Below are 16,044 nucleotides of genomic sequence, written 5' to 3' on the forward strand. Positions count from 1 at the left end.
CCCAGCAGAAAACATAGAATCATAGAATCATAGAATAATAGGACTGGAAGGGACCTCGAGAGGTCATCGAGTCCAGCCCCCCGCCCTCAAGGCAGGATCAAGCTCCGTCTACACCATCCCTGACAGATGTCTATCTAACCTGTTCTTAAATATCTCCAGAGAGGGAGATTCCACCACCTCCCTTGGCAATTTATTCCAATATTTGACCACCCTGACAGTTAGGAATTTTTTCCTAATGTCCAATCTAAACCTCCCCTGCTGCACTTTAAGCCCATTACTCCTTGTCCTGTCCTCAGAAACCAAGAGGAACAAATTTTCTCCTTCCTCCTTGTGACACCCTTTTAGATATTTGAAAACCGCTATCATGTCCCCCCTTAATCTTCTTTTTTCCAAACTAAACAAGCCCAGTTCATGAAGCCTGGCTTCATAGGTCATGTTCTCTAAACCTTTAATCATTCTTGTCGCTCTTCTCTGTACCCTTTCCAATTTCTCCACATCTTTCTTGAAATGTGGCGCCCAGAACTGGACACAGTACTCCAGCTGAGGCCTAACTAGTGCAGAGTAGAGTGGCAGAATGACTTCACGAGTTTTGCTTACAACACACCTGTTGATACAACCTAGAATCATATTTGCTTTTTTTGCAACAGCATCACACTGTTGGCTCATATTCAACTTGTGGTCCACTATGACCCCTAGATCCCTTTCCGCCATGCTCCTTCCTAGACAGTCGCTTCCCATCTTGTATGTATGGAACTGATTGTTCCTTCCTAAGTGGAGCACTTTGCATTTCTCTTTATTAAACCTCATCCTGTTTACCTCTGACCATTTCTCTAACTTGCTAAGGTCATTTTGAATTATGTCCCTATCCTCCAAAGAAGTTGCAACCCCACCCAGTTTGGTATCATCTGCAAACTTAATAAGCGTACTCTCTATCCCAATATCTACATCATTGATGAAGATATTGAACAGTACGGGTCCCAAAACAGACCCTTGAGGAACTCCACTTGTTATCCCTTTCCAGCAGGATTTAGAACCATTAACAACAACTCTCTGACTACGGTTATCCAGCCAATTATGCACCCACCTTATCGTGGCCCTATCTAAGTTATATTTGCCTAGTTTATCAATAAGAATATCATGCGAGACCGTATCAAATGCCTTACTAAAGTCTAGGTATATGACATCCACCGCTTCTCCCTTATCCACAAGGCTCGTTATCTTATCAAAGAAAGCTATCAGATTAGTTTGGCATGACTTGTTCTTCACAAACCCATGCTGGCTATTCCCTATCACTTTATTACCTTCCAAGTGTTTGCATATGATTTCCTTAATTACCTGCTCCATTATCTTCCCTGGGACAGACGTTAAACTGACCGGTCTGTAGTTTCCTGGGTTAAAGTATCTACACAAAGTATCTACACATGCAAAGTATCTACACAAAGCGCATATTCCTAACTGTACACACACAGCTCATACAAGTACATAGGTAGCCTAGACAGAGTCAACACAACATAAGCTCTCGTTACACACCTCACATGCTCCCCTGTGCACCGAACGGGGGGCAAACACACGCTAGTGAGTGCAACAAAAGAGTATCCCTTTCCTATTAAAATCCAGTGACATGACACCTTCCTGAAGAGCTCTAAAGATACATCCAAGAGGGGAAACCCAAAACCATATCAGAGGCAGGCGAGGAAATGCGGAGCCAGGTGGCTGGAGTGACGGGGAGGAACAAAACTGACAGCCATTCGAGGCAGTATCAGGAGGGGCGCCCAGGGAATACTGCCCCCAGGGACAATCCTAGGGCCTACCTGGCAGGGAGGAGCCCTCCACCCCTGGGGAAGCCAGACACCCTCTTGTCCCACAGCCCCTTTCTCTAGCAATCCACCTCGCTGCCGTGACGAGGCACCTGGGCGACGTTTTACATGTAATGAGCTGGGGCCTGTGACAGCCAGTAGCCCCACCGGAGCGCAGCGCATTGCTCAGGGTCGCACCGAGAGTCCTCACCTCCAGATGGCTCTCCCATACTCCCGAGCGAAGGGAAACTGAGTGTAGGCATTTGATGCAGTCTCCCGTGACTGTCTCAAGAAAGTGAGGAGAAACAAGAAAGGTTAAAAGAAAACGCATGGCCCTGGAGTCATCACACACACCCGTCCCCGTGTCCCAGGCCTCGTTCCCTGCCCTCGGTTCTGCTGCGGCTCAGACAATGGCTCTGGCGATGCCCACGGCCCTTCAGGGGCGAGGTGGCAATGTCAGCCCCCTCCACGTGGAGTCTCCCTATGCTAGTCCCTCAGCCCGGGACCCCCCCCATCTCTCCACCTGCTCACCGTCCCCTGACGCAGCCTAAATGCCCGATACCATGGGCTGTTCCAGCTGCAACATGGCAGAGCCCCGCTGGTCCCAGCGAGTCGGGACGGGCCCGGATCAGCTCATCCAAACTCCGGCTCATCAGGAGTGTGGGGAAGTGCGAGGCTGCATTGCCATCTAGCGGCCAGAGAAGGCATCACTGGCTTCAAAGCAATTCAAAGCAAATCAAATGCTTCAAAGACATTTTAACACCAGACTCGAAATAGAATCCTCTGAACTGTCATTCACGCTTAAATTTGACACTTTACACCTAGGTCTCAACAAAGATGCTAATTATCGTACCCATTACAAAGCTAGCTTCCCCAATTATCACCTCACAGACATTAACCTCCCCCCCCATCCCCCTTCTGTTCTGAAATTTGATTTGTCCTTTTCATATGTGTTCATTTTTTTAATTGTATCCTTTGGTATATATGGTCGTGCCAAGTTTCTTCCATTATTTGATCTGAGGAAGTGGGTCTGGACCACAAAAGCTCATCATCTAATAAACCATCTTGTTAGTCTTTAAAGTGCTCCATAGTCCTGTCTTTTGTTTCAGCTACACCAGACTAACACGGCTACATTTCTATCATTATGCTTCTGGCCCTGGGTGCACGGATTGGGGGGAAGGAGGGGTATGTGGAAAGCTGCACACTGGGAGGGTGGCAGATCAACACTCTGTCACCCTCCTGCAGGGTCACTCCTTACTTTGGGTGAAACCTGCCCCATACCAGCCTCTCCCTCCCCCCAGCCAGCCTCTCCTTCCCACCCCCATTGCTCCCCACAGCGGCGTCCTACCCTCCTCTGGGGGCCTGCAGCCACCCTGCCTGGTCCCTGGGCTCCCTCTCTTGGACTGATGAACAACCTCCGGCCTTCCCCCAGCGCCCCGGGAATTCTGTGTGGGAACCCCCGCCCAAGGTCGGTGCAGCACAAGGGGACCTTATTTCGAAACAGCGAACAACTGGGCGCTGGCGGAGCAAGCAGGGCAAGTCCCGAGGGGAGCTGAGGGGGGTGGGAGCAGCGGGGGGGCTGTGTGGATGCCTCCCTTAGGGCTCGGCCATGGGGGGGGAGGGGAGGTGACCCCTGCAGCGCCAGGCGGGGGAGGAGCCGGGTGCGGGGCTGTGGCTGGTGCCGCTCAGGGACTCACGAGTTGCTGGGGGAGGGGGTCTGGGCCAGCAACCTGGAGGCAGGGCAGAGGGAGGCTGGGGGGGGGGGGAGACGCAAACTGCAGGGTCACGTGGGGGGCGCAGGGAGGGGTCAGTGGGCGGGTCCCTGCTCTGCCCGCTCTCTCTGGAGCTCCCTCTGAATTTTTTCCCGTCCGTGTGCGGAATAAATTTTGTCATGTGCACCGAGGCCGGTGTGGTTGCGCACCACCTGTGCACACGCACGCTGCTGCCGGCGGCGGCCTCAGCCACGCTACTGCGCATGCGCCCTCCGCCCCGGCCTGGCCGAACGCCGGGCAGAGACTGAGCAGCGGCTGCCTCCGCCGATGTCACTGCGCATGCGCCTCGGCGGCGCGCCCGTTGAGGGAGCCGTTGGTGTTGTTCCTCTCGAGAGCCTGTTTCCGGTTCCGGCTGTGGGGCGGGCGGGGCTGAGGAGAGTCAGGGCAAATGCCGGGGGGAAAAAAAAAGCAGCCACCCCGCCAGTGCGCATGCGCGGGTTCGCGCCTCCCTACCGCGGTGGCCGTCTCCGTCGTGCGCCTGCGCGGCCCGGCTTTTGCCGTTGGCGGGGTGCGCGAGGGGCGCGCGTTCCACGGCAGCCGTTGGCCGCGCGCGCCGCGCCGCGCCAGGTAACGGCTCTCAAGGGTGCGACGCGGCCGGGGTCGGCTTGTGAGCGGGTCTGTTCCTTTCGCGTGGGTGGGGGCGCTCAAGGGCCGCTCAGAGCCGACGTTGCCTGTGAGGGGTCGAAGCTTGCTGCCTCCCTCTGCGCGTGGCCCAGGCCAGAGCTTCTCAGCCTGTTTGGATACAGCCCCCCCCCGCCTCAAAAAACCAAAATTATAAGGGGCCCCCCTCCCGCCCTGGCAACAGCTGATCGTGGCCGGGCGGACAATGATAGTTTGTCAGGGTAAAAAAAGTAAAAAAATGCGAAAAGCGCTGCCACACGGACAACAAAAATTCCATTTTCTCCACATTTCAGTGGTGTTGACCCCCCCCCCCCGCGACTTCTCTCGTGTACCGCTAACGATACGCCTGGTTGAGAGCCACTGGTTTAAACAACTTAATCGCAGCCAGGGGGCAATTCCATTTTTGTGTGTAAAAGGTACAAAAATAATAAAGTGCTGTGAAACTTGCAACAAAACATTCAGCTTCCTCAAAATTTCAGTTCTGTCGAGGTACGCCCCACCCCCGAACTTCACTCCCATACCCCTAGGCTGTCTACATTGGCGTGATCTTTAACAAAAGCGGCCGCTTTTGCGCCAATACTTGCTGCCTGGCTACACTGCCCGTGAGTTCTTGCGCAAGAACACTGGTGTTCTACTGTATAAAATCAGGGCTTCTTGCACAAGAACTCTGATGCTACCTCTCAGGAATAAGCCCTTTTGCACAACTGTTCTTGCGCAAGAGGCCAGTGTAGACAGGCAACATGAATTTCTTGTGCAAGAAAGCCCGATGGTTAAAATGGCCATCAGAGCTTTCTTGAGCAAAAGAGCGTTTACACTGGCATGGATGCTCTTGCGCAAAAACACATCTCTTGCGCAAAGGCACATGCCAGTGTAGATTCTCTCTTCTGGAAGAGTTTTTGCACAAGAACTCTTCTGCAAAAGAGTTCTTGTGCAAAATCATGCCACTGTAGACGTAGCCCTAAGGGTACTGGTACCACAGGTTGAGAAACACTGGCCTAGGGGACCAGGTAAGTGTGGAGTTGCTCTGTGTTGTGTCTCTTGCTCATCCTCACTGGCTCAGCATAACACCTCTTCAGGGTCGATTTCCTTGTAACCTCTGCAGCCTGCCCGTTTGCAGTACAGGAAAGCATTGATTCCATTAGAAACGATGAAAACAGGAATCGGGGGCGGATATAACTCAATTCATTATTGGCTTATTAATACTCATTTGACGGGCGTTAAGCTGGCTAAATAAGGTTTTAGGAAAACGAGTGATAGGCGTGTGAATTAACATACAAACATAGATATGGTCAGGTCACAGATCTGGGGGGAGGCGCTGATGGGGTCCTGGGACCCACAGGCTGCGTGTGGGGGTGGGGTGCCTCCATATCATGTGGCGGGGTGGGGGAGCTAGGAGGGAGGCTGGTGCACAAGGGAGTTCTGTGCAGAGGATTGGGGGGCAGGAGGGCTGCGGGGGTTGGGAGGGAGCTTGGGGCAGGGAATTGAGATAGCCAGGAGGGGGTATGGGTTCTAGGGATATAAGAGTGTAGTCAATTAACTGATTAACCAGTAAGCAAAAGCTTATAGTTTAATGCTATAGACTACACGCCTCCCACCCCCTCCAATCCCGCTAGTAAATTTTTAGCAGGCTGGCCAGCAGCCTGGCTCAGTCCAGGACCTACCCCCACGGCAGCTCTGCATTTCAAGTGTATTAGGAGGTGTGTGTGTGTCGATTGCAGCTTGTGTGGGGTCTGGGAGTGCTGATTCCCCCCTTCATCCAGCCCCCAGATAGGAGCTGCTGCTGCCTCTAGGGGAGCTGGGTTTTAAACTGGCTCCCCTTGCAAACCAGCTCCTGCCTGGCACCACACGCTGCTGCCTCGGAAACAGAGGCATTAGCGCAGCGGGCTCCTCAGGAGTGGGGCTGGATTATGGAACAGTCGAGTAACCAATACGAATTCATGAGGTTACTCTATTAGTCATTTCCTCTGTCTCTGACATCCCTAGCGGGGTCTGGGAGGGGGCTGTGCCCTGGCGTAGGGGATGGAGTACAAGGTGCAGGAGTGTGTCTGGGGGTGGGTGCAGGAGCAGATGCTGACCTGCAGGAGCAGTGTAGAAGTGGGGAGTGCAGGTTCCGCTGTGATGACAGCGGAGGGGGCTGTGGCTAGGCTCTGGCACTGCAGGGGTTAAGCAAAGGAATTCCTTTTCCGAGAATTCAGCCACGCCGATAAGACTGAGCAGTTTTATTAGCAATGCACTGCGGAGGGTTCAGCAGCAGCCCCCAAAGCAAAACTCGTGAAGTCATTCTGCCGCTCTACTCTGCACTAGTTAGGCCTCAGCTGGAGTACTGTGTCCAGTTCTGGGCGCCACATTTCAAGAAAGATGTGGAGAAATTGGAAAGGGTACAGAGAAGAGCGACAAGAATGATTAAAGGTCTAGAGAACATGACCTATGAAGCCAGGCTTCATGAACTGGGCTTGTTTAGTTTGGAAAAAAGAAGATTAAGGGGGGACATGAGAGCGGTTTTCAAATATCTAAAAGGGTGTCACAAGGAGGAAGGAGAAAATTTGTTCCTCTTGGTTTCTGAGGACAGGACAAGGAGTAATGGGCTTAAAGTGCAGCAGGGGAGGTTTAGATTGGACATTAGGAAAAAATTCCTAACTGTCAGGGTGGTCAAATATTGGAATAAATTGCCAAGGGAGGTGGTGGAATCTCCCTCTCTGGAGATATTTAAGAACAGGTTAGACAGACATCTGTCAGGGATGGTGTAGACGGAGCTTGGTCCTGCCTTGAGGGCAGGGGGCTGGACTCGATGACCTCTCGAGGTCCCTTCCAGTCCTATTATTCTATGATTCTATGACATTTGTCCTACATCTCATTATAGCGGCTACTGTTCTTCTTCAAGGATATGGGGCCAGGGAAAGGTGGGGGAAGAAAGGCCAGGGGGAGAGAAGGAAAGACAGAGCAGAGACAACAAGGTTTAACCAAACAGCTTCTTGTAAACCTGGGAGAATGCAGGAGAAGGTTCCAATTTGAACAAACTTGGGGAAAGTTCCAACAACGCTCAAGGTCTTGTTATCTCAGTCTGGCCTTGGAGCCCCGCGCAGGAAAACGAGGCATTGCCCAAACGCAGCGGCTAACCCGCGGTGCTTGCTGCTCCAGGATTGGAAGTTGCTCAGGCTGCTCCGCAGATCCGGGGCTGGGTTCCTGTCTCTCACGCTGCTGCCACCTCCGTGGGGCGCTGGGAGCCCGGCCTGAGCCACAGCTGCCCCCTGTGAGGTGTGTGCAGGCAGGCCGGCAGCCAGAGCCCTTCCCCAGCACTTCTCTGCGTCTGGCCAGCAGCAGCCTGCAGGTGAGGGGCAACCGGTGGGCAAAGGCACCGTCTGCTGGAGTGCAAGGCCTCAGCCGCCCCGCTCCGGAGTGCTGACCCCACGCAGCTGGTGGCAGGGCCTGGAGAGGGGCCAAGGAGCAAACTCAGGGCAGGCAGACAGGGTCCGGGCGCTGCCAGCCAGGGGCAGTGGGAACCTATCGGTATGGGGAGGGGCAGAGGGGATGGACAGAGAGCCCTGAAGGATGGGGACAGACGGGCTTTTCCCCCTTCCAGGATGGGGCATCTCAGGCTCCTCGGTCCAGTGGGTCCAGCTCAGTGTGAACCAGGAACGGGAAGCTGAAGCCAGACGCACTCAGACGAGGGAGGGGGCAGGGATCTTTACTGGGGAAGATGATTAGCCGCTGAATCGAATGGCCGGGTATTGAGAGAGATGAGTTTGGATTTGGGATCTAACCTGTGTGTGCTGTTTGTGGAATATCTCGACTCCAGCCTGTGAGTCACCAGGAACAGAGTCTAGGGAGAACGGGGAGGTGCAAAGCATTAAAGCCCCTTCTGAAATGTCTCCAATTGTTCTTCTCCCCCCGACAGGCTGCAGGACACCCATGTCTGTCTCCAGCTCAGCCCTGGGCCTGCAGAGCCAGGGACAGGAAATGGCCGTGGCGGGGCTAGTGACCTTCGAGGAGGTGGCTGTGTATTTCTCTGAGGAGGAATGGGCTCTGCTGGACCCGGGCCAGAGAGCCCTCTACTGGGACGTGATGCAGGAGAATTACGAGGCTGTGAGCTGTCTGGGTAAGGATTCCTGTCCCCTGGAGGGGAGGGGAGCACCTCTGGAGCAGCTGGGTTGGGTTTGGTTCAGGGTCCCTCATTGCTCCCTGCCCCCCAATATCCGGAGTATGAGCCCCAAAAACCTGGCTCCTGTGTGAGAGACTGTCCCCCCCACGCGTCTTCCCAGGGGGCACAGGGTCAGGGACATACCAATGGTGCTGCTCTTCCCACAGCCAAGGTCTCAATGTGCTTCCCCACCATCTTGCCAATGTTTTTCCTTGGCCGGAGATGTTGGTGGCTGGGCCCAGGCAGGAACGGCAGGCACCAGAGTTCTGGGGTGGGTCCAGCTACTACTGGAGCCTGCAGGGTCCCCTTGTGCCAGTGGCTGAGTCTATGGAAGCAGGGTGCGGTTCCCAGAGTCCTCTGACACGTGTTGCTTCCTCCCAGGGAGAGAGGCTGGGGCTGAGGGAGGGTGGATGAGGCCGTTCACACTCTGCGGGCGTTCTGTGGGGGCAGCTCTGTAGCAGATAGACATGAGCAGAGCTCTTCCTGTGTGTCAGGCACAGGGCCTGGGTCCCCTTTGAGCCGTCCGGCTTTATTCTCCCTGCGGCTCACTTGCCTCTCTGTGCAGTGGAGATAATCTCCTCGTCGTTCTTCTTTTTAGAGTGAAATCTCTTTGGGCAGCGACTTTTCTCTGTAGGTGAATGTCGGCCTTCAGACTTCTTTGACTTGTGTCCAATTGCATGTCCTGACACGGGTGTCCTGTGTGACCTTGGTCAACTCACTTAGCCTGTCTGCATCCGGTACCCTGTCTGCAATAGCTATTAGAGTGTGTCCCTGCATCACAGGTCTGGGGAAGGATACATACAATAGGGGTGATGCTCTGCTCCATCTAAGCACCCCGATAGCACAGTGGGGTGCTGATTGACCTTGGAGATAACAAGTGCTTCTCTAACTGATAATGTGCTTGCCAATTTAACTGGGACCCAGTGCCCTCCCATTCGGCCAGGGCCAGGCCTGTTCTGGTTCAACAATGATGTCCACACACAAACAGGATAATCACAGTCACCCCATCACAGCGTTCCCATTGGCATTGCACATGACACACTTCGCAGGAGGTTTTGTTGCAGTTTGTTCCTTTGGGAAATGGTTGTGAGGAAGAAGGAGGAACTCAGCTCATGATTATTTCTCCTTTCCAGTCATGCTTTGAGTGTGTTCCCCCTTTTCTGTTTCCCTGTCAGAGTTTTCCTTTCAGCTCAGCACAGACAATGACTCCTGTCTGGATTCTCTCTCTGTCCCAGCAGATGATGTGACGCTGCGTGAGAAGAATGAGGAGAGTCTTCAGCAGGAAGGACTGGAGCATGTGGCTTCATGTGTGATGTTACTGGGAAGACCTGAAGTACATGTTTCCCAGAGTCCTGATCAGGGAGAGACCTGGGAGAGTCAGCGTAGCCTAGAACGGCAGCAGAGAAACCATGCAAGGGAGGGACAGGGTAAATCCAGTCACCGGAGGAGAGCGGTGAAACACAAAGAAACGGTTCAACAGAAGGTCCCCCAACAACATGCACCCTGTGCTTGCAGTGAGTGTACAACCCTTAGTAAACAGGAAAGTACTCACTCTGGAGAGGAGACCTTCAGCTGCTCTGACTGTGGGAAATGTTTCAGTCGGAGGTCAAACCTTGTTGTCCACAGGAGAAGCCACGCAGCAAGACGCTTCAGCTGCTCTGACTGTGGGAAAAGCTTCCATCAGAGTTCAGAGCTTGTAAGACACAGGAGAACCCACACAGGAGAGAAGCCCTTCAGCTGCTCTGACTGTGGGAAAAAATTCAGTCGGAAGTCACACCTTGTTGCTCACAGGAGAATCCACACCGGGGAGAAACCCTTCAGCTGTTCTGACTGTGGGAAAAGCTTCTGTGACAGTTCAAACCTTGTTCGACACAGGAGAACCCACACAGAAGGGAAACCTTTAAGGTGCTCTGACTGTGGGAAAAGTTTCATTGAGCGCTCAGAGTTTCTTATGCATGCGTTTCTCCCCTGCGTGGATTTTCCTTTCAGCTGCTCCAGCTGTGGGAAGAGCTTCCGTCGTCGGTCAGCCTTTGTGAGACACAGGGGAACCCACACGGGGGAGAGACCCTTCAGCTGCTCTGAGTGCGGGAAAACCTTCAGTCGGAGCTCACACCTTACTATCCATAAGAGAACCCACACTGGGGAGAGACCTTTCAAGTGCTCTGTTTGCGGGAAAAGTTTCATTTGCAGATCACACCTTGCTCTCCACAGGAGAATTCACACCGGGGAGAAACCCTTCCGCTGTTCTGACTGTGGGAAAAGCTTTTATTTGAGGTCAAACCTTGCTATCCACAGCAGAACTCACAGGGGGGAGAAACCCTTCTGCTGCTCTGATTGTGGGAAAAGCTTCAGTTCTAACTCAGACCTTCTTACACACAGGAATATCCACAGTGGGGAGAAACCTTTCAGCTGCTCTGATTGTGGGAAAAGCTTCCATCATCGTTCAGGCGCGGTTAGACACAGGAAAACCCACACAGGAGAAAAACCTTTCATGTGCTCTGATTGCGGGAAGAGCTTCATTTGGAATTCAAACCTTGTTGCCCACAGGAGAAAACACACAGGGGAGAGACCTTTCAGTTGCTCTGATTGTGGGAAAAGCTACAGTTCTCGCTCAGAACTTATTACACATAAGAGAACCCACACAGGAGAGAAACTTTATAATTGCTCTGACTGTGGGAAAGGATTCCATACGAGATCAGAGTTTGTTACTCATTGTAGAATCCACACAGGGGAGAGACCCTTCAGCTGCTCTGAGTGTGGGAAAACCTTCATTCGGCGCGCGTATCTTGTCAGTCATAAAAGAACCCACACAACAGAGAAACCCTTCAGCTGCTCTGACTGTGGAAAATGCTTCCGTTATAGTTCAGCCTTTGTTACGCACCAGCGAACCCACACGGGGGAGAAACCCTTCAGCTGCTCTGACTGTGGGAAAAGCTTCCGTCAGAACTCAACCCTTGTTATCCATTTCAGAATCCACACAGGGGAGAAACCCTTCAGCTGCTCTGAGTGTGGGAAAACCTTCAGTCGGAGCTCCTACCTTGTCAGCCATAGAAGAACGCACACAGGAGAAAAACCCTTCAGCTGCTCTGACTGTGGGAAATGCTTCTGTCATAGTTCAAACCTTGTTACGCACAAGAGAACCCACACAGGGGAAAGACCCTTTAGCTGCTCTGACTGTGGGAAAAGCTTCAGTCAGAGTACACACCTTGCTACCCACAAGAGAATCCACATGGGACAAACACTTCAGCTTCTCTGACAGTGGGAAAAGCTTCAGCCAGAGCTCACTGGCTGCAAGATACTACATACAAGAGACACGCCTCATAACTGCTCTGACTGCGAGAAAGCTTCTATGAGAGCTCAGAGCTGGTTACACAAAGGAAATTCCACACAGGAAAAACCCTTCTGCTCTAACTATGCAAAAGGCATCTGTCATCATTTAGCCCTTGTTAGACACTGGAGAACCCACACAGGAGAAATCTTTCAGCCTCTCTGGCTGTGGGAAGAGCTACAGTCAGAGCTCAGACCTTGTTAGCCGTAGGGCAAGCCACACAGGGAAGAATCCCTGTAATAGATATGGGCAATAATTTTTGCAGGGGGCCACTTAAGGAATTTTGCTATGTGGCCATGGGCCAGTTCTACTCTCCCTCCCCCCAGAATGGGTGGGGCTGGAGTTTAGCCTCCCACAATAGTCATCTAGGGCCAGAAACTTTGCTTTAAACGCACAGTGAAAGGTTTGTGGCCCCCAGCTCTGCTGCTACTGTGTTGCCTGGCTGTGGATCTTGAAAATGCTCGCAGCTCTGGCCTCTGCCATGGTCAGACAGCGATCGTCAGCTATTTCAGTGGGATTCTCTGCCCGAGTCACCACCTGAAAATTCCGTAGCATCGGCAACAGAATATAACGAGTAAGCAGCCGGATGCTGTCCGCAGGCAGGATCAAAGTGTTAGGTGGGCCGGATCTAGTGCCTGTGCCCAGCCCTGCACTATGATCTGAGTTCCCTTTAAGCTGTGTGTCCATGTTGTTTTGCCGATGCCTATGAAATGCCACACAAGCTCTTAGGGCTTTGGTGGGGAGAGATGCCTCTACCCAGTGGTCTCAACCCCGGCTCAGACATGTCATGCCCAGTAGACAGTTGGCTATCCCATGGCCCTGGCCCCGCAGCTACCATAGCAGGGAGACGTGTGTACCCCCTCCCCCGCTCCGGACAGCAACACTTGAGCTGGGGCAGAGATCTGATGGGAGGCTTCTCTCCCAAATATAGTGTCTCAGGGTATGTCTAGACTACACCGCCAGAGGCATGTAAATTAGACATACTGACATAGTCAATGAAGTGGGGATTTAAATGTTCCCCGCTTCATTAGAATAAAAATGGCCGCTGCATTGTGCCGGCTCAGCTGTTTGTCAGCACGAACTGGCAGTGAAGATGGGGATCAGTCAGCAAGACTGATCAGCAGTGAAGATGGGGATCAGTCAGAAAGCCTTTGCCGACCGATCGCAAACCTCGTTGCATGAGGCAGAAGCGATCGGTCGGCAAAGGCTTTCCTTGCCAACCGATCCCCGTCTTGACTGCCGGTTCGTGCCAACAAATAGCTGAGCTGGCACAACGCGGTGGCCATTTTTATTCTAATGAAGTGGGGAATATTTAAATCCCTGCTTCATTGACTATGTCAGTATGTCTAATTTACATGCCTATGGAGGCAGAGGCATGTAGTCTAGACATACTCTCAATGGCCTACTCCTCAAACCGCTATCTCAGCCCTAAGCTCCTCAACCCCGGCCCTGCCCCAGAACCAGCCCTCAAGCCCCGGCTCCCCAACTCTTTTCTGCAACCCTGAGCCCCTAACAAAACTCATTCTACCAATGTGCGGGGAAGAAATAGATGGAGCATTGTGTACAACTGCTACGACTGCAAGAGCTAGAGAGTCTTGAGCAAGAAGCCAGGAGAACTATTGGCATTTAAATGGGAAGGGATACCTGCCTGCTCATTTTCTTTGTGTGAGTTTTAAGCCGGGAGCAGAGGGAACAAGATGAATGGAACCAGGCAGAACTGCCGTGCCTGCAAAGAATGCAGGGCTTGGAAATGTACTGGACCTTGAAGCACAGGTAGGTGAGTAGGTAGGAGATGTCTATTTAGACACAATCCGGTTGTTTTCTGTGTTTTGTTGATTTTTCTGTGCTAAGTCCATGTTCCACCCTCTCTACACTGTCACCTTAAGCTGAATTCCAGGGATGAATTCCTCTGTGTTTGTAATTTGTTCTTTTTGTGGTTACTTTGAAACACCTAGCAACCGTGTCTGCTTTATCAAGTGTATCTTTTTGTTTGGTTAATAAAATCACTTTTTTTAAGGCGATGATTTGATTCCTGTGTCCTGGAAGGTAAGAGGACGTCTGTGTGTGCATGCCTCAGACTGAGAGGTCAGCTGTCAGAGATTGCATTTTGTTTACACTTTTTTCCCCCCCAAGCTCTCTGGTGGTGGGAGAACTTGGGGCACCCCCCTGGAAGAAGTTCCAAGTGCTTCCTCCTGGGTTCAAGAAGAAAAGGGTTTTTCCTCACATAGGGAGTGGCAGCCTGTCTCCCAAGACCAGGGAATCTATGACCCTATAGAGGCTGTGACCCTATTGAGCTGTTACTCTATAGAGCTGTTACCCTATAGATATTTGTAAGGTCTCTTGCAGGCCCTCCCCTTCTGCATTCAGTGCTGGAGTGGGAAACAGCCCTGACATGGTGGCAGGGCTGTTCGGATCATTTTGAGCCTGGGACACAGACTTCAGGCTTTCACTAAAATGACACTTTTTTTTTCCTGTTTAGCACAGTGGTTCCCAAACTTTTCGGCATCACGCCCCCTTTTTGGTTTTTGAGAAACCCTCACGCCCCCTCTCCCCAAAAAATTGCAGCAAAACTTGGGGTGGGATTGACGGGGGTGTGTGTGGTTGGGTCGCCTCATGCCCCCCCTGGAATTTCTTCATGCCCCCCAGTTTGGGAACCCATGGCTTAGCAGTTGGAAGTTTTGCGGTTCTGTTTTTTTCCTTTAGCTGCCTGAGGGGGAAAGGGCCACACAGAAGGCTAATCCCGCACAGCCAGAGTCAAAACTGAACAGTTATTTTGGGGTTTTCTAGCTTTTGGGGCAACTGGATAGCAAGGCTAGAGTAGAGCAAGGAAGCTGCCCCGTGCATGCGTTTGCAGTAGGGCAGAGTAGCCCAGGAGTAATCAACTTTCCTTAAGCAACACCCTGAGGTGAGATGTCCGCCTCTGGTGAAGAGTCGTACAGTGAGGCGGGGGGACAGGAGCTTGTCCCTGTGAGACATGGGGTGAGTAACCTTGTAGGTGGGGGCAGGAGTAGAGGGTGGCGGTCATGCCCATCCCCTCCCATACAACTGTCTCTGGGTGGGAGAGCATCCTTAAGGTAGGCAGACGTCTCACTAAAGGCCAGATGGGGTTCTTCTGACAGACGAATGTTTGGAAGTGGAGGAGAGGGAAAAGCAGAGGTGCATTGAGCTGGAGGAAGCTGGGCGCTCCAGCTACACCGACTAACCCCCCTGCTCCAACTGATGCTCCCCAAGCCAGGAAGCACCAGGTGGGCTAGGTAGGAGGGGATGCAGAGGCCGCCGTAGTGAATTTGAAATGGGCCTGTCTTGGGTACAGCATCCCCAAAGACCAGTACGTGATGGAGCTGAGACCAGAATTCAGTGGCCCTTTAGCAGAGCTGGCAGCTGACGTGCCTGGGGAAAATAATTGGTGTCACGGCATTGCACAGGCATTTCCTTCTGCTGCAGAAATGGTGGCTCGTTAGGTATGCAAATGAGAGCTAGTCCATGCTTAGCCTCATTGGCAGATTTCTGGCGCAAGAGGCGAGTGTGGACGTAGCTGTAACCCAGGCTTCTGGCCGTGGGTGCATGGGTGGGGGGGGGGGGGGCACATGGCAAGCTGCACCGTGGGAGGGTGGGCGAATGAACTGGGCACTAGCGAAGGGAGGAACCGGGGCCGGCCTGGGAGCAGTGGGGCAGAGGGAGGGGGGCAGCAAACTGCAGGGTCACATGCCGGGGGGGGGGGCACTGGGCGGGTCCCTGCTCCGCCCCCGTTTTCTGAGGTGCGCGCGCGTTTTTTCTATCCATGTGCGGAATAAATTTTGTTGCGTGCGCCGCGGCCGGAGCGGCTGTGCACCACCCTGTGCGCGCGCGCGCACGCTGCCGCCGGGCGAACCAGCTGGGCGCCCCCCCCCCAACGCTCACGCGCTCGGCTGCACGGACGGGCTCAGCCGTGCTACTGCGCATGCGCACCTGCGCGGAGCCGGCAACAGCGTCCCCCCTCCCCGCTGCGGTTATGCGCATGCGCAGCGCACGGTAGCCGTTGGGGTCTCCGCCGGCTACGCGGCCTGTTTCGGGCGGGAGGGGCGGAGGTGAGGAGGGGGCGCGCGGGGGGACGAGTACGGCAACGGCAGCCCCGGGCGGTGCCTGCTGCGCCTGCGCGACCCTCCCCTCCGGGGTGCCCTGTGCGGGGCGCGCATGCGCGGCGCGAGCCCTCGGGCGGCCGTTGGGAGGGAGCCGTTGGCGTCGTTACCGCCCAACCGCTCCCCCGTCCAGCGAGCCCGGCTCCCAGCGCGCCGGTCACAGACGGGGGGGGATGTGGGGCGGGGCCGGGGGGCGGGTCCTGAGGTGACGAGGGGGAGGGGGGAGCCCAGGCGGGTGCCGAGGTGACAAGGGGGGGAGGGGGGAGCCCAG

At 53.8% G+C, this 16,044-nt stretch overlaps 1 protein-coding gene across 1 annotated transcript; it reads left to right on the forward strand.

Annotated features, from left to right (window-relative positions):
* Positions 1–6,877: 6,877 nt before the first annotated feature.
* On the forward strand, positions 6,878–12,681 carry LOC106733073 (uncharacterized). Its single transcript, XM_089771271.1, has 2 exons — positions 6,878–8,285; positions 9,563–12,681. Exons 1-2 carry the CDS (start codon positions 8,054–8,056, stop codon positions 11,581–11,583), a joined length of 2,253 nt encoding a protein of 750 aa, XP_089627397.1. The 5' UTR covers positions 6,878–8,053; the 3' UTR covers positions 11,584–12,681.
* The last annotated feature ends 3,363 nt before the right edge of the window (positions 12,682–16,044 follow it).

Source organism: Pelodiscus sinensis, chromosome 19 (genome assembly GCF_052426305.1).
Source record: "Pelodiscus sinensis isolate ZL-2025 chromosome 19, ASM5242630v1, whole genome shotgun sequence".
Taxonomy (NCBI): domain Eukaryota; kingdom Metazoa; phylum Chordata; order Testudines; family Trionychidae; genus Pelodiscus; species Pelodiscus sinensis.

What these genes read in the sequence shown, in the direction of transcription:
- LOC106733073 (XM_089771271.1), top strand. Translation starts at nt 8,054, where the DNA reads ATGTCTCCAATTGTTCTTCTCCCCCCGACAGGCTGCAGGACACCCATG. An exon ending in CGAGGCTGTGAGCTGTCTGG is followed by an intron (nt 8,286 to 9,562) that starts GTAAGGATTCCT and finishes TCTCTGTCCCAG; the next exon opens with CAGATGATGTGACGCTGCGT.